The 22,933-nt window shown below is 46.8% G+C and overlaps 1 protein-coding gene across 2 annotated transcripts in view; it reads right to left on the bottom strand.

Moving 5' to 3' along the window:
* VPS16 (VPS16 core subunit of CORVET and HOPS complexes) overlaps positions 1-22,933 on the bottom strand; it is a 508,307-nt gene that overhangs the window by 136,883 nt on the left and 348,491 nt on the right. For both annotated transcript variants that reach the window (XM_077275596.1, XM_077275595.1), the window contains exons 18-21: positions 21,434-21,531; positions 18,806-18,913; positions 14,065-14,142; positions 152-321 (exon numbers count right to left, since the gene is read on the bottom strand). In XM_077275596.1, the coding sequence (XP_077131711.1) occupies positions 152-321; positions 14,065-14,142; positions 18,806-18,913; positions 21,434-21,531 (454 nt within the window). The remainder of the gene's footprint in view (positions 1-151; positions 322-14,064; positions 14,143-18,805; positions 18,914-21,433; positions 21,532-22,933) is intronic.

The following is a 22,933-nucleotide window of genomic DNA, read 5'->3' as shown; positions in this document are numbered from 1 at the left end:
TTGTGATGCGATCCTCACGCGATTAGTACGACAGTCTGACAGTTTTTGCCCCCAAACTTGAAGCTTGTGGTCAGCACATCATTTAGTAAGTAGGTCAAACATCTAATTTCACAAAAGAATAAAACAAACATTATAACTTTTAGTTAGTTACCTTTTATCAGGGATCCTGAACTCTTTATAGAGCTGCTCAGCTTTTTTGTGCATCCCATCAGATATCAGTTTATAGATGGTGTCATGTAATGAATGGTCTAAATAAGGTTTATCAAGTTTTTCTTGAAGAGAACGCTGAATTCTTAGCAATTTGATTTGATCCTCAGTGACCTTAAAAGTGCAATTAATATATGGGGTAGAGTTAATATTCATAAACAACAATACAAAAAAATAAAGTGAAGCATTTATTGCAATTTCTGCTTGAATAGAGGAGCAAAGAAACAAAAAGCATGTCACAACAGAGAGTTAAGGCTACTTTCACACTAGCGTCGTGCACTGCACGTCGCTATGCGTCGTTTTGCAGAAAAAACGCATCCTGCAAAAGTGCTTGCAGAATGTGTTTTTTCTCCATAGACTTTTATTAGCGACGCAGTGCGACGCATTGCCACACGTCGCAACCGTCGTGCGACGGTTGCGTCTGACCGTCGCCACCAAAAGACGTTGCTTGTAACGTTTTTTGGTGCGTCGTCTGCAGCATTTCCGACCGCGCATGCGCAGCCGGAACTCCGCCCCCGCCTCCCCGCACCTCACAATGGGGCAGCGGATGCGTTGGAAAACTACATCCGCTGCCTCCGTTGTGCGGCGCATTCACAGCTAGCGTCAGTGCGCCGCAACGTCGCATAGCGACGTGCAGTGCACGACGCTAGTGTGAAAGTAGCCTAAGCCTCTTTCACACTTCCGTCTTTTAGAATCAGTCACAATCCGTCAAAGTGTTGAAAAGACGGATCCTGTCCAGATTGTAAAAAACGGATGCACTGGATTCTGTTTTTTGACGGATCCGTCGATGCAGCAGCTGCAGCAAAAATGGGTTAAATTAAAGGAATAGAAATCCTTCCAGGCATGCTCAGTGTAAAAAAACGGAATCTGTTGCTGGATTCCGTCATTTGACAGACAGCAACGGATCCTGCGCCCATAGGCTTCCATTCTAGCCAACGACAGACGCCGCAGGATCCGTCGCTGTACGTTCTTTCGACGCAGACAAAAAACGTTACATTGAACGTTTTTTTCCAGACGACGGTCCGCCAAAACACGACGGATCCGTCGCACGACAGATGCGACGTGTGGCCATCCGTCGCGATCCGTCGCTAAGGGTCCTTTCACACTAGCGTCGTATGACGCACGTCGCAATGCGTTGTTTTGGAGAAAAAACGCATCCTGCAAAGTTGCCCGCAGGATGCGTTTTTTCTCCATAGGGTTGCATTAGCGACGCATTGCCACACATCGCAACCGTCGTGCGACGGATCCGTCGTGTTTTGGCGGACCGTCGGAACAAAAAACGTTCCATGTAACTTTTTTTGTGCGTCGTGTCCGCCATTTCCGACAGCGCATGCGTGGCCGGAACTCCGCCCCCTCCTCACCGGCATCACAATGGGGCAGCGGATGCGTTGAAAAACTGCATCCGCTGCCCCCGTTGTGCTTTTTTTTCCCCACAGTATGCGTCGGTACGTCGCATTGCGTCGTACGACGCTAGTGTGAAAGTAGCCTAATACAAGTCTATGGGAAAAAAACGGATCCTGTGGGCACATTTGCAGGATCCGTTTTTTTCCCAAAGCGACGCATTGCAACGGATCTGAAAAGACGGAAGTGTGAAAGAGGCCTGAGGCTTCTTTCACACTAGCGTCGGCACGGGGCCGTCGCTATGCGTCGGCCCGACGTGCTGACGCGAGTTGTGAAAGTATGCCAGACGTGGGCAGCGGAAGCAGTTTTACAACGCTTTCGCTGCCCCATTTTAATGTCCGGGGAGGAGGGGGCAGAGTTTCGGCAGTGCATACGCGGTCGAAAATGGCGGACACGACGCGCAAAAAAAGTTAAATGTAACTTTTTTTGTGCCGACGGTCCGCCAAAACACGACGCAACCGTCACACGACGGTTGTGACGTGTGGCACTCCGTCGCAATGCGTCGCTAATAAAAGTCTATGGAGAAAAAACGCATCCTACGGGCAACTTTACAGGATGCGTTTTTTCTACATAACGACGCATTGTGACGTGCGTCAAACAACGCTAATGTGAAAGTAGCCTTAGGCAAACGTGCACTCTTGCAATCTGTGCTCTGTCAGGAGACTAACTACTTAGTTTTCAAGAAGAAAAGGCCCAGCATGCTATGCTTTTGTTCTGTTAAAACGATGGCCTGTAGAATGACAGAGACCCAGAAAGTATGCTTGTATTTGTTATAGGACACATCTGTTCCTAAAACAAAACGGCTAACACTAGTGTGAACCGAGCCCTACAAGAAAATATTAGTTATTTATAAAACCAAAAGTGACCTATGCAGGAAAACTGTGGCTAGCAATCTGCTCCAAAGAATAGGAGATCAATTCTACTAGGAGAAGGATGAGGTTATCAGGTGCTGGCAGCTTGTAGTATGTGTATTCTGGATTCTTCTCTCACGTTATCTTATTTGTTACTTAGAAAAAGTAAAAAAGGTTAAAAAAAATGTTTTCATCAGGTAGAGCATATGTGATGAGAAAAGATTGTGGAGTTTCTGGTGCTGCTCTTATGGAGGTTAGAACTACAGAACTAATTCCAGAATATTTACAATCCAGTCAAAGCACAGTGGTTTTAAGAAAAAGCTGAATAGGAGAAAACACGTCTCCGATCCAATGCTTGGGTATTCATCAGGTTCCACTGTAGCGCCCCCACTGTCGCAGGGCCGAGGGGTACCCGGTACCGGGCCTCTGAGTCTCTGTTCTGGGGTTGTCACGGTGGCTAGACCCGGTCCGTGACCCTGCTGAGGGGCGCCCAATAATAGGTGTGGATGGTGGTGGTAGTGCGGTGCAGTGCCGGTCACAGTAAATAACGAGGACACCAGGTTGCAGTCTCTTTACCTCTTTACTGAAGGCTTCGAGTTAGCCAATCCAGAGCACTGTTAACCGAGCTGTCTGAGACCGGCCAGTCCAAAGGCACATTAGGAGTTCCCCTTGACAGGTGAGAATCAGCGTCTACCTGCTAGCGCCTATGTGTTGTAGTCCTTCCCTGCTGAGCACCCCGGGATAGTCCTCACAACTGATTCTGTCTGTCTCTGATGTTCGTTCTCTCTCCGTCCCCCAGATGATATGGCAGGACGCACCCGTATGACGGGGTAGGCCTGGAGTTCTTCCGGGACTCTAGAGTCGCCCCTCTCCCACAGCTGCCTCCGTTGTCTGCTTAGGTGTTTAAGTGGGACAGCCAACCTATAATTGGCTGTCCTGCCGTGGTTTGTAGTAATGCTTAAAGTCTCTTACTTTCTCGGCGTTCCGGCCACCGACTGTTTGCGCCTCAGAAGGATGTTGCCTCGATCTTTCAGCACGACTCCTTCTGGTCCTATTGTCTCGTTGCTGTATTCCCTTTGCTCACTTGGTGCGTTGTTTTCTTAGGAGTCTGCCAGGATCCCATCCCTGACAGGTCCTCTCTCTAGCACTTCCCAGTTACTTCTCCCTGTCTTCCTGTCCAACCCCCAGTTTTACCAGAGTGTGAGGAGTGGCCTACTAGATAGAACCACCCCCCCTGGTGGCCGGAGTGTGAAGTGTAGTGTGAGTGTTACCTGGTCAGGTGAACTCCTTTAGTGCAATCAGACGTAACATCACTCCCCTTAGTGGCAGAGCGACATTACTGCAACGACCAGGACTCTGGGGTGCTGCACTCCCCCCCGGTTAAATCCAGTACTCCCAGACTGGGAAAACAAAAACAACAATACATGTTAACAGAAAGCACACAAAATTCTGAAATATCATAAACAATTAAACATAACAGTGCTTCCCTTTATGGGAGGTGAGGATTCTTGAACGTTGCAAAGGTTAGGTCATGCACAGTTTATGACTCTCAGTTCAGTGGTTGAAACAGCGGGGACCCCGGGTAAACAAAGGGGTCCCCTTCTAGAAGTTTTTGGAGCAATCACTGTCCATTACTCCGTTGTCCATTTTAAAACCTGTAACAAAAGATATGCACACAAACAATTGTTGACTAAATAGCAGCCCTTACTAATACCTCCAAGTTTTGTAGCGGAGGGGAGTTTGATTCTGAGTGCTGCGCGTAGACCTTCGCAGCGCAGGGGTTGCTACTGGCCTAACAGGGCCCACTATGCTTGCTACTGCTGGTGTAGTGCACTGCCTTCTAGCTACACTTCTAGTGAGTCTGGGTAGCACTGGCAGGCTGGGGTTCTCAGGGCTGCTGCTAGCAACAGTGGGTATGGCAGGCTCGCCGATAGCAGAGGGAGGATTTGCCAGTTCAACGGTCGGCACGGCATCTTCAGGTAGGGCTTGTTGAGGTTGCGGGGCCGGATGATCTGGTACCACCATTGGTTCTGGTGGGTTCGGCTGTGGGAACGTTAGAACAGGTACCACGATGGCCTGATTTATCTGAGTCCAGGACTGGGGAAAGTCACCAAGGACAGTGTGGATCATCTTCTCCTTTTCTACAGTTGGGGAGGTTCCTGGATCCATTTCCTTCGCTCTCAGTTTATCAGGGCAGGCTTTAAGGTGGTCCCTGGATATCACCGTCGAGGTCTCCCCTCCATCCTTGCTGATGAGGCAAACCTTCGTGTTGTCGAAATCGGATGGCAGGACAGTATACAGTTCCGCTTCCCATTGGTCGTCGAGTTTGTGTAGCCTCCTCTTTCGTTTGAGTACGTGCTCACCAGGTGGCAAGGGAATTGCAGGGGCATGCTGGTTGTAGTCCCTTTCCTGTTTTTGCCTGGCCTGAGCAAGGCTTCTTTCCACGCACTCTTGTACCTTGCGATACCTTTGCCGCCTCTCGGCATCCCAATCGGCATCTGGCGAGGTATCTTCGGGGATTAGGACCCCCATGTCCAGATCAACGGGTAACTTGCTAGACCTTCCTCGCATCAGGTACGCTGGAGTGCAGTTGGTGGAATTTACTGGGATGTGATTATACATGTCCACCAAGTCAGGCAACTTCGTTGGCCACAGGTTCCGTTCCTCTACGGGCAAGGTCTTTAGTAAGTCGATCACCACCTGGTTCATCTTTTCGCACATCCCATTGGTTTGGGAATGGTACGGTGTGGTTCTGATCTTCTTACACCTGTACAATTGGCAGAACTCCTGGAACACTTCCGCTTCGAAGGCTGGTCCCTGATCGGTAAGTACCTTCTCCGGGTAGCCATGGGGCCTACAAAAGTACTGCTGGAAAGCCGTGGCGGCCATCCTGGCTGTTAGGTCCTTGACAGGCACAACCACCAAAAATCTGGAGTAGTGATCCACGATGGTAAGAGCGTAGACATAGCCTGACCGGCTAGGTGTCAGCTTCACATGATCCAGCGCGACCAGTTCGAGCGGCCGCTTGGTGATGATAGGCTGCAAGGGAGCCCATTGGCTGCCACGGTCCCTCCTGCGTAGGCTACATGGACCGCACTCTCGACACCACTTCTCAATGGCTCTCTTCATGCCAATCCAATAGAACCTCCCTCGGAGTAGCCTCTCCAGCTTCTTCCATCCGAAGTGTCCGGCTCCATCGTGGTAGGCTCCCAGAACCATGGGCGCATCTCGCCTTGGCACTACTATCTGCCATACCAATTCGTGAGTACGTGGGTCGATGCCTCTCCGGCACAGCTTGCCATCATGGATAAACAGTTTACTTCTCCCCTTCCACAGCTGTTGGGTCTCCTGTGGATCGTCTGGGCCGGGATGCAACCCTGCCTGCGTCAAGAGCTCTTTCACCCGACGGACCGCGGGGTCACCATCCTGGGTCTCCGCCCATCCATGGTGGGGCAGGGGATTCAGCAGGGCATCCGGTTGGTTCTTGTGCCTGTTCTTCACATGATGGGAGTTCTGAGTGGCTTTGGGGCGATGGAATGCAGGCAGCTCTACCTCTTCAAGTGCCTCCGGGTCTTCTCCCGTTTCGGGCAAATTGGGCATTCGGGACAGGGAATCGGCATTCGCATTCTTGCGTCCGGCCCGGTACTTGATGGTGAAGTCGTAGTTGGACAGTCGGGCCATCCACCGCTGTTCCAAGGCCCCGAGTTTGGCGGTATCCAGATGCGTTAGCGGATTGTTATCCGTGAAGACGGTGAACTTCGCTGAGGCCAGGTAGTGTTTGAACCTCTCCGTCACTGCCCAGACAATGGCAAGGAATTCCAGCTTAAAGGAACTGTAGTTGTCAGGGTTCCTTTCCGTGGGACGAAGCTTCCTGCTGGCGTAAGCGATTACCCTCTCCTGGCCTTTTTGGACCTGGGACAGCACGGCCCCCAATCCTACATTGCTGGCATCCGTGTACAGCACAAACGGTTGGTCGTATTCGGGGTAGGCCAGTACCTCTTCTCCCGTCAGTGCCGACTTTAAGCAAGTGAAGGATCCCTCCAGCCCCTCATTCCAATCAAACGGGGTGTTCCTCCCCTTGGTCTTCTTCGATTGGCCCACCAACAGGTCTTGCAAGGGCACGGCGTTCTTGGTGAAGTCCTTAATGAACCTCCGGTAATAGCCTACCAGCCCGAGGAACTGCCGGACTTCGTGGAGGTTGCTGGGCTTTGGCCAGTCCTGGATCACCGTGACCTTGTCGGGGTCTGGGGCCACTCCTTCGGCGCTCACCACATGGCCCAGGTACTGCACTTTAGGTTTCAGCAGATGACATTTGGACGGTTTCACCTATAAGCCAAAGTTGGACAGGGCTTCAAACACCTCAGCCAGGTGCTCCAGATGGTCTTCGTAGGTCTTAGAGAAGACAATGACATCATCCAAATACAACAGTACGGTTTAAAAGTTCTTGTGCCCCAGACAGCACTCCATCATCCTCTGAAACGTCCCCGGGGCATTGCACAATCCGAAGGGCATGTAGTTAAATTCGCAGAGACCCATCGGTGTCGTGAAGGCCGTCTTCTCCTTGTCCGCCTCCGCCACGGGAACCTGCCAGTACCCACTGGTGAGATCTAAGGTAGAGAAGTAGTTAGCAGATTTTAAGGCAGCCAGAGACTCCTCTATCCTGGGCAGTGGGTATGCGTCCTTATGTGTAATGCGATTCAACTGCCTGTAATCAACACACATCCTCATTGTACCATCCTTCTTTTTAACAAGGACTAATGGAGCTGCCCAGGGGCTACAACTGTCTCTCACCACCCCGGCCTCTTTCATTTCTCGCAACATGTCCTTGGCACACTGGTAATGAGCTGGGGGTACAGGGCGATATCTCTCTTTTATGGGTCGGTGATCTCCCGTGGGGATGTGATGTTGGATCTCTTTCACCTGTCCAAAATCTAAGGGGTGTTTGCTGAATACCTGCTCGTACTCGTGGACCACCCTGTAGGCCCCCTGTTTCTGATGGGATGGGGTAGAGTCAGTGCCCACATGCAATTTCCGACACCATCTTTCGAGTGCCCTGCAGAACCGTTGTCCTCCGCCACGTTTGACGGGACCAAGGGTTCAGGTGTCTGTATCACACTATTATTGACAGTGAACAGTTTGGCGAGCGTGGCATACTTGGTGAGGTGGACCTCTTCCTCCCCACAATTGAGGACACGTATGGGCACCCTCCCCTGGCGGACGTCGACCACCCCCCGGGCTGTCAGGATAGTAGGCCTATTGTCTGAATATACGGGTTCTACCAAGGCCTGGTAGTCCTTACCCCTGAGGCCTATGGCTGCCCGATACCATATTAACATCTCACTCCTGGGGGGTATCGCGATGGGGTTTGAATCACTCACAGTGACACGACCAATCTCACCACCAGTCAGCTCTACCTGCTGTCTCTGCATCAGAGCTCTGATTTCTTTTTGCAGGGCGCGTTGTTCACTGTGGCCAGAGGTTACTGCTACCTGTTGCAACAAAACAATAACTTCTGCAAGACAATTTTCTATCACATTAGTACCGATAGTCATCATGGGATTACATTCTCGTCGATCAATATCAACAATCACAATCCCTTGGGCTTTCAATTCCACCCGCCCTACTTTGATGGTGGCCTCTTTATACCCCACTTGTGGCAATGGCTGACCATTACTGGCTATTATGGTGAAATCGTCATCGGGGCCACGAGTAATATCGGTGTCCTCCCAATACCGTTTATAAAGCACGTAAGGCATAGTCGTCACCTGAGAACCAGTGTCCAGCAAAGCGTTCATGGGGATACCGTCAACCACTACAGGAAGGACTGGTCGCCCTCCAACGTATTTGGCTCTCCAATGTTGCGGGCCTGATCATCCTACTCCTGGGGGTTGGCCCTTTGCCCCAGGGGTTGCTCGTTTAAAGGACAGTACCTTGCAAGGTGGCCCACCTGGTGACAGCGGCGGCAGATGGGTCGTCCGTCCTGATGGAAGCGATCGCTGTCCCGGCCTCTGGTCGGTGGAGTCCTCCTCTGTCGCATCCAGGGAACATCTTCTGGTCTGGAGGCCAGCTGGATCTACTCCTTGGGGGCCTCCTGTAGGGACTGCACCGTCCGGGCCAGGGCAGCAACGCTCTTGGTCAGCTCATGCATCTGGAGGCGGAGTCCTGCAGGGGAGTCGTCCTCTAGGCTCTGGGCGTCGGCCTCGGCGGCAACTGAGGCATCCGACGCCACCTCCTGGTGGTATGTGAGAGCGGGACGCCTGGGTGGTATTGTGCGGCTGGGTTGTCGCTCCTGCAGCGCCTGGATAGCTTTATCCTTGAATTGCGCAAAAGTCAAGTCTGGATTCTGCATGGCCAGGAAGTGTAATTGGCTCCTTTGGTGACTGCACAGGAGCCCCTCAATGAACCGCTCTTTCAGGAGTTTATCCTCATCTTGCATGCTGCCGGGGTCACTCTGCTTAATGGCCCGCAGCGCCTCCTGGAGATTAAGGGCATAGTCCCGTAAGCTATCCTGCGGCCTCTGTTTGCATCCATAGAAAGTCAATTTAATTTCTGTAGCAGTACAGGTATCGAAGGTGGCTTTAAGCTTTGCAAAAACCTGCTGTGCCGTTCCCTTATCCGCGGCGGGCCAGGACTTCACTTCTCTCAGAGCCGCCCCAAAGAGTTGGCCGATTATCATATGAACCTTCTGAGGCTCTGTCAGAGGGTAGAACTCGAGCAGGCTGCAGATCCCTTCTTTAAAGTCAGTGAATGTATGCGACTCCCCGGAGTATCGTGGGAGCCAGGCCGCTCCGGGCAGGTACGGCATAGAGAAGGGCATTATGGCCTTTGTGGTAGCGGCAGCGACCGACTGGCTGAGGGGGGCAGCGGGTTCTGCGGCCACCAGTGGTGGTATTAGGGCCGCGGCTTCGTCCGCTGCGGGGACCGGAGCTGCCCCTGCATCCATGGCTGCGACCGCCGCCTCCGCTCCTCCCGACTCGGACATGGCTGTCCCTTCCTCCCACTAACCTGCTGGAGGTCGGAGTTCCTCTTCCGGGGCTGGCACTTTACCGCGCTTTCTCGTTCCGCGCTTCTTTTTGACCGGTTCCGCCCACGAAGCTAAGGCTCCTCCCTCCGTGCGCGGCGATGGCGAATTGTGGCGGGAACTCTTGGCAGCAATTGGCAATACACAGTCTTTGCAATAAGTCACAGTCCAAGTATAATAAATCACAGTTCCAAGGCACACATGACCTGATTCTTCAGGCTTAAGTAGATCCTGTTCGTGATGCCAAGTTGTAGCGCCCCCACTGTCGCAGGGCCGAGGGGTACCCGGTACCGGACCTCTGAGTCTCTGTTCTGGGGTTGTCACGGTGGCTAGACCCGGTCCGTGACCCTGCTGAGGGGCGCCCAATAATAGGTGTGGATGGTGGTGGTAGTGCGGTGCAGTGCCGGTCACAGTAAATAACGAGGACACCAGGTTGCAGTCTCTTTACCTCTTTACTGAAGGCTTCGAGTTAGCCAATCCAGAGCACTGTTAACCGAGCTGTCTGAGACCGGCCGGTCCAAAGGCACATTAGGAGTTCCCCTTGACAGGTGAGAATCAGCGTCTACCTGCTAGCGCCTATGTGTTGTAGTCCTTCCCTGCTGAGCACCCCGGGATAGTCCTCACAACTGATTCTGTCTGTCTCTGATGTTCGTTCTCTCTCCGTCCCCCAGATGATATGGCAGGACGCACCCGTATGACGGGGTAGGCCTGGAGTTCTTCCGGGACTCTAGAGTCGCCCCTCTCCCACAGCTGCCTCCGTTGTCTGCTTAGGTGTTTAAGTGGGACAGCCAACCTATAATTGGCTGTCCTGCCGTGGTTTGTAGTAATGCTTAAAGTCTCTTACTTTCTCGGCGTTCCGGCCACCGACTGTTTGCGCCTCACAAGGATGTTGCCTCGATCTTTCAGCACGACTCCTTCTGGTCCTATTGTCTCCTTGCTGTATTCCCTTTGCTCACTTGGTGCGTTGTTTTCTTAGGAGTCTGCCAGGATCCCATCCCTGACAGGTCCTCTCTCTAGCACTTCCCAGTTACTTCTCCCTGTCTTCCTGTCCAACCCCCAGTTTTACCAGAGTGTGAGGAGTGGCCTACTAGATAGAACCACCCCCCCCTGGTGGCCGGAGTGTGAAGTGTAGTGTGAGTGTTACCTGGTCAGGTGAACTCCTTTAGTGCAATCAGACGTAACATCACTCCCCTTAGTGGCAGAGCGACATTACTGCAACGACCAGGACTCTGGGGCGCTGCACCACACACTGGACTGAAAATGTGTCCATGGGTATTCAACTGAAAGGTAAACTACCGTCCTTTGTTTTGGTTCTAAATATTCTGAAATAAATTCAGTGGTTCTCACCGCCCTATGGACAGCACCAGAGACCCCAATCTTTTTCTACCAACGATACATCCTTCACTTTGGACCCATATTGTTATCTGAATAGGAGTGGAAGCAGTTCACCAATGCTAGGCTTTATTGCATGGCTTACAAGGTGAGCACATTTTTCTCATTTATTAAATCTCCTCCTAACTCAAACTATGCTGCCTTTGGGAGCATCCTGGATTTTTTTATGTTTTTTTAACAGCAATATCTTTTATCAGGTAAAGAGCATATAGGTATAGTGGGTTACCACTGACATTTAAAAAAAGGCAGGAAAACAGTAGTCAAAGTGAGCAGCTTAGGGAGGCTCAAAAAAGTCAAAATTGAAGGCTGATTGGTGCAGTTCTAAAGTGGCTGTCACTAGAGGTCCTCAGCATGATTGCTTTTCATGTACTCCATCACATGTGATCATTTCTGTGACCACTAGCTGTCACTGCAGAACCTTCTTACAATATTCCAAGGCGCTAATGTGGCTGCCACTAGATGTGTTTATTTCTGACTGGACCCTTCACTGAAACATGAGTGACCTGTCAGAGACAGAAGGCAGGCAGCGAGTGAGGGTGTGGAAAGAGTGGGGGTGATAAACTGATACATATTAGCCAAATTTTGAATAGTTTTATGAAAATAATCTTCAAAATGTACCGTTTATTATTCTGAATTAAAAACTTCATAAGATTTTCATCTAATATTCTGATTAATGAAATCTAATTTGGGAGCCAGTTAATAAGACTATCAGATGAGTAGTGGACAGATGGACCATCTACTACTGATGCTTGTGCAGCTGTTGTCTGCTAGGGTGATGGTACATTACTAGTTACAGGCTGTCTTTGCACTTTACCCACGACTGCATGTCTGCTTATGATAACTGGTCATGGACTGCATATTGTCCTGCCTGTGCTCTAATATGAGGGCTCATCAAGGAAAGGATACAGATGACATGAAGTGGGGCTCCACTGTGTATCTTTTTTATTAACTTTTTTTCCTCGTAGGAAATAAGGATTGAATAGGGCCAGAAATAACATAGTGGCTTCCCCCTTGGCATTTTTCGTGTTTTGCTACGTCACAACCCGGAATTTCGCTCTTTTTTTTTTTTTTTTAATTATTTTTTAGTGTTTGCATCAGTTCATGTTAAGAACATGCCTACAACTGTGAACATTTTTTTTTTTTTTATTGTCAAGCAAACAACAAATGGGACAGAATAACGGTTAGTACTTTATGCAGCAATTACAGCTGCATGTTGCTTTGGATAAGTCTCCGTGAGCTTTCCACATCTTGCCACTGGGATTTTTTGCCCATTCTTCAAGACAAAACTGCTCCAGTTCCTTCAAGTTAGATGTTTCCTCTGGTGACCAGCAATCTTCAAGTCTGACCACAAATTCTCAATTAGATTAAGGTCTGAGTTTTGACTAGGTCATTCGAAAACATTTACATGTTTCCCCTTAAACCACTCGAGTGTTGCTTTAGCAGTATGCTTTGGGTCATTGTCTTGTTGGAAGATGAACCTCTGTCCCAGTCTCAAATCACTGACAAACATGTTTTACCCAAGAGTATCCCTGTATTTCACAAATAATAATGCAATGAAAAACACTGTCAGAGGGCTGACGAAGGTTGTTTTCTCTGAAACGCGCGTTGGGGCACAGGCGCGTCCCTAGGAGTGTCTGTCTGCACTACGGTGGGTAAACAGTGTTTTTCATTGCATTATTATTTGTTTCATTGCATTATTTTCTATTACCCGTCTTTTTCGGTATCGCTATGACAGCGTTGTGGAGTATGTGCGGATTGCAGCTACTTTGGCAAATATGAATATTGATATTATGGCAATGCCTGTTACCCCCATTGGCAGCAAATAAATATTTATGGTTATTATATTAGCTTCTTTTTTGGACACTTTTGGGCAACCAGTACCGTAATTTATATCTATAAAAAAACTTTTCAGGATTGATTAGTGATACTAATACGTGTTCGTAGTACGTGGTTCCTGCTACTTTTACAGCATTTTTGTGGATGTCGCTTTGTATATCACCTTTTTTTGCACTTGTCTGATTTTTTCAAAAAAATCATTATTAAAGCGGTTATATTTTGATACTTTATTTCTTGACTGAATATCATCCTTTCTTGTAATGTATGAATTTGATGATAGGTCTTTATGTCCTTCTATTTATGGGTACAGATTATTGATTGAATACTATGTACCATGCAGAAACGCCATATAAGCTGTTACATAGCCTAGAGAGAGCACAATTAACACATTGGGTAAAATAAGAGAGGCAAAACACAGAGATCCAAGACAACAAATAAGTGTCACTTTGCTAGAAGTGTGCTTGATTTCATCTTGAAAAATTTAGAGGCAGATCAATTAAAATGATCTAAAAATAAAAAGCTGACCATTTTACACACAACTAATAGAGCTCTGTTTTAAAGGGAACTTATCACCATAACAAAATGCTATTAAACTGCAGATATAACATTAATCTGTTGGCTAATAGCGTTACTAACCTGCCCAGCACCTGCACTTAGCTGGACACTGCGGTGAGAAAATTAACTTATTCCCCCCCCCCCCCCGGCAGCGTTCTGATTTTATTCAGGGGGGGCGGCGCTGGTGCAAGTTCAGTCACACTCTGAGTATACAAAGTGGCATCTGTAATCGCACCCCTGGCCCCGACTGACACTCACTCTGCATTGTGGCCGGCAGTCAGTCACTGGCAGGGACACTGTTACATTAGGCCACTCAGTATACTCAGGGCTGTGACTGAACCCAGCTAGCGCCGCCCCTGAAACCAGAACGCTAAGGTTTATTTTCTCCCCGCAGCCATCTGCTAAGTGCGGGGACTGGGCAGGTTAGTAATGCTATTAACTCATGTATCACCATGTTTACAGTGCTTTTTGTGGTGACAGGTTCACTTTAATGTAATAAAACTGCTCTGCAGAATTACAGGTTGCACAAAGATCGATCGCCAAACATAACAAGGTCAGTTTTTCTGCTCATCAATGTAAAATAAATAAAAAACAAAAAAAGGCAATCGAACACCTTACTTACTAACAAAAAAAGATTATCTCTCAATAAAATTCCTTGTGGTTCAATGTGATTATGAACGAAATAATAAATAAAAAATGATGAAGACCAAGGATAGTGAATACTTAGTGAATAAGCACTGTAGGTTCATTGGGAAAATAATATCCAAAACTGAAATTACATCTGACAAACTATTTTCTCACCTTGGCAGCCAAGTCAATTTTTCCTTTATTGTACTCATCTACAGCGTTCTGCAGCTCTGCAACACGGCCTTCAACACTCTGTGCAAATGGATACATGTATAGTTAGAATCCAAGCTTTACCATTTACCCACTTAAAGAGAACAAACTGAAAAGTGGTCAGTTTTTGCTCTCATTTTATTCCCACTGCTCTCCTGAGTAACATTTTTTTAGATCTGCTATATGGTTCCAGACATAGGAGCATTTTTTAAATTTTATTATGGTCTTTATCAGGAGGGCGTGATTAGCAGAATTCTTTGGGAGGGGTGTTAGGCTGCTTTGCTAAGTGAGGGCATGGTCTTATGGCACTAATATCTGCAAGGTAATGCTGAATATGCAGTGTAGCAAGATGCAGCCATTGGATTGTATAGCGCAGCCCTTTACATTGACATTCTAGAAATAAAAATTATTATTATTCAGGATAACACATAGTACTGTACGCCTATCTAGCGGCTGCATGTGACAAGTTTATTACAATACCTAGCAATAAGGGGGCAATCAGAATGACACTATTACCCCACCTGTGAAAGGAAGAGAATGGGACTTCCTCTATAGGACACGAGTCACTTCGTCTGGGGAAAGACTATTACTTGCAACACAAATGCTCTCCCCATGGACCAGAGAAACAGGTCTTGGTAGCATGACATCAACCCATGTATCCCACAAAGGTTTCATTCCAGGTTAGGCCTGGTTCCCAGCTCATCCCATTTCATTTCAGGCCTGGTTAGGCATATACATAGGTAAGGCTGTAGCATTAGGGACCATCCATATGAGGTACATTTTGTCATGATTGGATGGCTTCTAAGCTTTTTGATGTTAATGAAGTGCCTCATGTTCTCATATACCGCAATAGTGGAATTTGTGATTTCATTAAACAGTGTATGTATATATGTCTTGTAGCATGTCAGTAACACCCTAAAATGAAAAGGAGGAAAATGCATAAGACATTACTGAGGCTCATCAAGGTAGTAATGCAGCATGTCAGCTACATAATCTAGCTGAATACATAAACTTTCCTCACCAATAACTACACCATGGATGGAAGTAATGTGTCTCCCTGTATGACAAGTCATGTACAGCCTTTAGCAAAAACGAGGAAAAACAGAATGCACATTACTCCACCCATGAGGGGCGTCATGTGGTTGGTTGGGTGCTTAGCACATTCTTTGCACTGCATTGTTAGACCCAACAAATCAGCTTAACATAATTATACCACCTATTGGAAGGAGTAATGAGGCTGCATGAAAAACATGACAGGAACCCCTTTTAGTATGTAAGGCAATATTCCACCTACGGATGAGGGTGAGGAGGCGGCCTGCAGAGCCAGTGACCTGTCCCTTTTCCACAGAAGAGAACCTATGTAGCACATTACTGCATCTATGGATGGGCGTGATGTGGCTTCCTACATAACAGGACGATTACACTATCTAGCAAGAAGACAGAACCTGCATTACATTGTTACAGCTCCTAATGAAGACGTTACGGAGTTTGACTTCATATCATGTCAATTACTATCTAATGAGAAGAGGGTAATCTGTGGAAAGCATTGCACACCTTACGGAAGGTAGTAATGTGGCCATTTGAGTGGCAGATGGTTGTGCAGCGCCCCAGAGTCCTGGTCGTTGCAGTACTGTTGCTCTGCCACTAAGGGGAGTGATGGTATGTCTGATTGCACTAAAGGAGTTCACCTGGCCAGGTAACACGCACCAACAATATACTTCACACTCCGGCCACCAGGGGGGGTGGTTCTATCTATTAGACCACTCCTCACACTTGGGTAAAACTGGGGGTTGGACAGGAAGTTAGGGAGAAAAGAGTTGGGAAGAGCTCGAGAGAGGACCTGTCAGAGGTGGGATCCTGGCAGAGCCCTAGTGAACAAGAAAGAACGTTACGGAGCCGTGCCTGTGCTTACAGCGGCAGTCTCCTAGGAAAGGACAAGAAGCGAGGGGTATTGTGAAGGAGTGAGAAACGGGAATACAGCGCAGAGGTGAAAGGACCAGAAGGAGTCGTGCTCTAAGATCGAGGCAACATCCTTCTGAAGCGCAAAGTCACGGTGGCCGGAACGCCGAGAAAGTAAGAGACTTTTAGCATTACTACAAACCACGGCAGGACAGTCAGTTATAGGCGGGCTGTCTCACCTAAAACACCTAAGCAGACAACGGAGGCAGCTGTGGGAGAGGGGCAACTCTAGGGTCCCGGAAGAACTCCAGGCCTACCCCGTCATACGGGTGCATCCTAACCATATCATCTGGGGGACGTCGAAGAAGAACATCAGAGACAGACAGAATCAGTTGTGAGGACTATCCCGGGGTGCTCAGCAGGGAAGGACTACAACACACAAGCGCTAGAAGGTAGACACTGATTCCCACCTGCTAAGGGAACTCCGGATGTGCCTTTGGACCGGCCGGTCTCAGCCAGCCCGGTTAACAGTGCTCTGTTTCAGTAAAAAGGTAAAGAGACTGAAACCCTGTGTCCTCGTTATTCATCGCACCCTGCACCACACATCATCACTCTCAACTTTCACTGGACGCCCCTCAGCAGGGTCACGGACCGGGTCTAGCCACCGTGACAATCCCAGAACCGAGACAGAGGCCCGGTACCGGGTACCACTCGGCCCTGCGACAGTGGGGGCGCTCCAGTTGCACCATAAATGGAGGGTTGTGGGTACCTTGTGATTGTTAGATCTGTGTAGCGACTTGCGACTGCGTTCAGTGTGAATCAAGGTAAATAAAAATCAAATTGTTTTTACCAGATGTTCTACAGCGATGTTCTTGGGTGGGAAAACAGGCACCACAAAGTAGTGGAAAAAGACAGATCTGAGCAGGAACCCTCAAGAGATCAGAACATAAAAGATGAGGGTGTGAGGGCAGGGTAAATCTGAATGGTGTAGCACAAAAAAGGACCAAAAACTCCAACCCGCTATCAGGATGAGTGAGGCTAAGGCTGGGGTCACACGACAGTATAAAATAAAAAAAAATCAGTCTGATTTTCATCCAGAAAAGTTGGACAATTTTTGTCTCATCTGTGTGCAGTCCACGGAGTCCGTACACAATCCGTTTTGTTACTCAGCAGCTATTAATAATTTACAAGGCCATTTACATTTTCCTTTTTACAAAACTGCAATGTATCTCTAAAAATCAGATAGTACACATCCAGAGTCAGTGAAATAAATTCTTCATCTGCACTGCCCCATTGAATAACATCAGTCCCAGTGCAATCCGCTTTTTTTAACAGATGGCACTCAGACCGAAAATGCAGTTGTGTGCACAAGCCCTTAGTCGGCAATATTTGTGCATGGGCTTCAACTTAAAGAAACGACTAAGAACCATAACAATAAGGATGATTTATCAAACTTCCTCAAGAGGAGGACAAAGTACTCCTGTGTGTGCTATATAGGCAAGAAGGAGCAGAAAGCACTTCACCCAATGTCCAAATAGTGCGACCTTGTAAGCAAGCTTACAGCCAGGAGCTCGTTGTGTAGCAAGGTCGGCAGAATGGTTATCCAGTTTAGGGAAGGATTGAACTGCAATATTTGGCCACATATAGCAGCACTGGTAGGCAGGGGCTAAAGAGAGGCTGCCTATGAAGTAAGGAAGGAGGAGCAGGCAGAAACTACAGGTGAGCACATGGCAGGTGTGTAAGGGTACTGTCACACAGTGGCACTTTTGTCGCTACGACGGTACGATCCGTGACGTTCCAGCGATATCCATACGATATCGCTGTGTCTGACACGCAGCAGCGATCAGGGACCGTGCTGAGAATCGTACGTCGTAGCAGATCGTTTGGAACTTTCTTTCGTCGCTGGATCTCCCGCTGTCATCGTTTGATCGGTGTGTGTGACACCGATCCAACGATGCGTTCGCTTGTAACCAGGGTAAACCTCGGGTTACTAAGCGCAGGGCCGCGCTTAGTAACCCGATGTTTACCCTGGTTACCATCGTAAAAGTAAAAAAAACAAAAACGTACATACTCACATTTCGGTGTCCGTCAGGTCCCTTGCAGTCTGCTTCCCGCTCTGACTGACTGCCGGACGGAATGTAAGAGCAGAGCACAGCGGTGACGTCACCGCTGTGATCTGCTTTCACTTTACGGCGGCACTCAGTCAGAGTGGGAAGCAGACTGCAAGGGACCTGAAGGACACCGGAATGTGAGTATGTACTGTTTTTTTTTTTTTACTTTTACGATGGTAACCAGGGTAAACATCGGGTTACTAAGCGCGGCCCTGCGCTTAGTAACCCGATATTTACCCTGGTTACCCGGGGCCCTCGGCATCGTTGGTCGCTGGAGAGCTGTCTGTGTGACAGCTCCCCAGCGACCACACAGCGACTTACCAACGATCACGGCCAGGTCGTATCGCTGGTCGTGATCGTTGGAAAGTTGCAGAGTGTGACAGTACCCTAAGGGAAGCAGAAGATGGGCGCCTACAGTCCACTTTGCTTTCCTGGAGTAGATGGTTAAATCGCGATGAATTAGCACAATTCACTTCTACCCTCTTGACAATAAAAACAAAAATTATGTCCTCCTCATATCCTAACTAGAGGGGAAGAAAAGGAAAACTAAACTAAAATAATAAAAGCAGAGAACCCCTGCAAAACTAGGAAGGTCTGTCACCGGCAAACACAAGAAACTAGAGGGACAAAAACAAAAAACGGCTACATCTCCATGTGACTAAAGCATCCCGCTAAAACAATGACGTGTTTTATACCTTTTCTGTGTAATAACTTGAACGAACATGAAAGTTTCCAAGCTCCAGATGATTATCATCTTGATTGTATAGATCCTTTAAAGTCTCAGGCTCCTGATGCTTGCAGAACTGTTCATAATTTATAGAATAATTCACAAAAGAAAAGGGATAGGGGAACAAAAAAAATTAAGATATTATATATTTAATATTCTTATTATTAGACATACAGTTAGGTCCAGAAATATTTGCACAGTGACTGAATCGCTGTGATTTGGGCTCTGTGTACCACTATTTTTTATTTAACATCAAACAACAGAGATGCAATTTAAGTGTATAATTTCAGGTTTGATTAAAGGGGTTGAACAAAAACATCATGTGAAGTGTTAGAAAAGTACATGGACAAAATAACTTTAGCATACATACAATGTTCATGTTTAATACTTTGCAGAGAATTCTTTGCAGGCAATGACTGTCTTAAGTCTGGAAGCCATGGACGTCACCAAACACTGTGCTTCCTCCTTCGTCATGCTTTGCCAGGCCTTTACTGCAGCTGACTTCAGTTGTTGCTTTGTTTATAAGTCTTTCTGCCTTACGTTTTGTATTAAACATGTGGAATGCATCCTCGATGTGGCTGAGATCTGGTGATTGATTCGGCCATTGCAGAACATTCCACTTCTTTGCCTTAAAATCCTGAGTTTCTTCACAGTATGTTTTGAGTCATTGTCCATTTGTACTGTAAAGTGCCGTCCAATCAACCTTGCCGCATATGGTTGAATCTGAGCAGAAAGTGTAGGTCTGCACACTTCAGAATTCATCAGGCTGCTTCTGTCTGCAGTCACATCATGTGTTAGACAGGAGCGTGCGTTGGATCATGAGCTGTACCAAGCCTTCTCCATACTTTCTTCTGCCCATCATTACCAATCATTTTGGTACAGGTTGATCTTAGTTTCATCTGTCCATAGAATGCTTTTCCAGAACTGGACCGGCTTCTTTAGATGTTTCTGGCATAGACTAAGCTGGACTTTCTATTTTTAAGGCTGATTAATGGTTTGCACCTTGTGGGGGGACCTTGTGTATCTGCTCTCATGAAAACTACTCTTTATGGTACAAATAGATACTAAAACACCTACTTCCAGGAGAGTTTTCACCACTTGGGTGGAAGTTGTGAAAGGGATTTTCTTCACAATGAAAAGGATTATGCGAACATTCACCACTGTTGTCTTCTGTGGACGTCCAGGCCTTTTTACATTTTTAAGCATACATAAATCATGTAGAGCAATATATATGTAAAAGGCAATTGGTTGGAAGTATGCACATGAATAGATATAGGTACAAAAAAACATCAATGGAACTTCAGTTAAAGTGCAAGTGCCTATGTAAACCAGAGGAAGTTTTTCTGCCTATAGCTGGATATGATCAAAAATTGCCATGGATATGATCAATTAGGTTAAAGTGCAAATGTAAACTTCACAAATATATTTCAACCTAAAGCTGAGGGTAATCAGACATGACCATAGATGCATAGATGTAGCAGACAAGATCTAGGAGCCATCATTTAGGATAAGGTGCACATTTACTTACAACTGTGAAGAGTGTGATGAAAAACAGTGTGCATGTCCTGCAACACCCCCCTGGAAGTAGCGTGACGAAACGCCGTTGTCGGGGTGGTAGCTGCGGGACATGTAGACGGTCTCCTCAAAAGGCCATGGCCGGTGCCAACACGGATTGTGCCTGGTGCAGCAAGTTGTCAGCTATCATGTAAAGCTGCAGGATTGTCTCTTATGTTGCAAGTCAGTAAAGACTTGGTGGTCATTGGAGGGTTAAGCCCATATTGATTATATAACTGGATCTTGAATATCTTTTAGTAAACCGCTAAAATTCCAAAACTTGTCACTGTCCAAATATTTCTGGACCTATATGTGAAATACCAACACAATGTTGCAAGTATTTGTAAAGTATAAAGGAAAAGATACAGGGTTTTCTAATTATTTTAAAAACATAAATCTGAAAATTGTAGCGTTCATTTGTATTCAGCCTCTGTTAGTCTGACAGCCAGAAATAAAATCCCATGTGATTAATTGCCCGCAGAAGTCCTGTAATTAGTCCACCGGTGTGTAATTTACTTTAATTTTGTAAAACTACTGCTGTTCTGTGAAGGCCTCAGGGGTTTCAGGTATCAGAAAATAAACATGGGGGAGGGAAAAAATGAAATACAAAAAAATAAGTACAATAAAAGACGAAATCAAATGGAGGGCAAAGGGAAGACAGCATATATAACCAAAACATTATGCATCGCTGTCATTTATGGTGTTCAATTTGATAAAAAATAACAATATATCATTTTAACTTATACAATTCCACCAAAAACAGATGGCTATAGCTCCTAGAATAATAATATGAAACCGAAAAAGTTTCTTCAAGGCCACCTCAGAGGATGTATGGCCAAATTAAATGCATCAAGCCTCATGGGAGGGGAAGGTGAAAAAACTGAGCATAAGACGAATGATAAATAATACAGTTTTATTACAGGACCTTTTTTGGAGCATACATTTGTGGGGTCCTTTTTTTGCCTCTTTTCTTAGGATATGTCCATTTCCCCTATGTATGTTCTTTGCCATACTTCTCCCCACTTTAGTTATATAATATTACCTGTCTATACAAACTGAGAGCAATGGGATGGTTCTGTAAGGTCATGAAGAAATCGCCACGGTTGAACTCATGTTTCATATACGACACAACAGTGTAGACTAGAACAAAAAGAAAAAATGTTTTGGTTTTTTGAAAACATTGTAAATTGATTTACGTTACAAAAATTGATGTCTTTACCACAGTAAATTATTGAACACTTCTGTCATGTTTGACCCTGTACATACAGTAGATGCACCCCTGGCGTGGGCAAACATTTAAGTGCACCTTCTCACAGGGTTGCTTTCCATTGATCTCTGTCTCTATTAAGCCATAGCTGTCAATCATAACAGAGGGGTAGAGAGGGAAAACAAGTGGGTGGGAAGGTGAACTTAAATTTTGGTCACGCCAAAATACATGTCATCAGTAAAAACATCAGCTTAGGGTGCAAAAAAATAAGCTGCCACACAGCCCCATATCCCGAAAAATGAAAACTGTACAGGTCTCGGAAAATGTCGACAAAAGCAAATTATTATTATTATTTTTTTTTTTTTTTACAAATTTCCATTTTTTTTTCACCACTTAAATAAAAAAAACCTGTACATTTGGTATCTACATACTCGTACTGACCTGGAGAACCATGTTGTCAGGTTAGTTTTACCATGTAGTAACATGGTAAATAAAAATCCCCAAAAAACAATTGTGTAATTGCACTTTTTTTTTGCAGTTTCAACGCACTTGGAATTTTTTCCCGTTTTTCAGTACAATATGTGGTAGTATGGTTGGTGTCATTCAAAAGTACAACTTGACCAGCAAAAAAACAAGAAAGACATCATACTGCTCTATATTGATAGAAATATAAAAAGTTATGGCTCTTGGAAGTACCATCATGGAAAATGGATTCTGTAATGCTGTAGATAAGTCCCCGATGTATCCTGAAAGATAAAAAAAACAAGTTAGATTATACTCACCCAGGGGCGGTCCCGGTTCTGTTCTAGTCCGATGGTCGTCGCGGTCCGGTCCGGGGCTTCCTATCTTCTTACGATGACGTCCTCTTCTTGTCTTCACGCAGCGGCTCCGACGCAGGCGTACTTTGTCAGAGCAAAGTACCGCAGAGCGCAGGCGCCGGGAAAGGTCAGAGAGGCCCGACGCCTGTGCACTGCAGTACTTTGCTCTGCCCTCAACAGGGCAGACAAAGTACGCCTGCATCGGAGCCACAGCCTGAAGACAAGAAGAGGACGCCATCGTAAGAAGATGGGAGGCCCCGGACCGGGACGCCCATCGTGCCAGAAAAGAACTGGGACTGTCCCTGGGTGAGTATAATCTAACCTCTTTTTCTCATCTTTCAGGATACATTGGGGTTTATCTACAGCATTACAGAATGCTGTAGATAAGCCCCTGATGCTGGAGGGCTTAGCTCACTTTCCATTTTGGGGGTGACAGGTTCCCTGTAAGGAAAAAATATATATTGTAGACAGAGGATCCAGCCAGAAACTAGACTAGTCTGTACCTGCCACCAGCCAG

The sequence above is a fragment of the Ranitomeya variabilis genome, chromosome 7, assembly GCF_051348905.1.
Source record: "Ranitomeya variabilis isolate aRanVar5 chromosome 7, aRanVar5.hap1, whole genome shotgun sequence".
NCBI lineage: Eukaryota > Metazoa > Chordata > Amphibia > Anura > Dendrobatidae > Ranitomeya > Ranitomeya variabilis.
The sequence above is the reverse complement of the archived record's forward strand: the minus strand, read 5'-3'. Positions and strand labels throughout refer to the sequence as shown.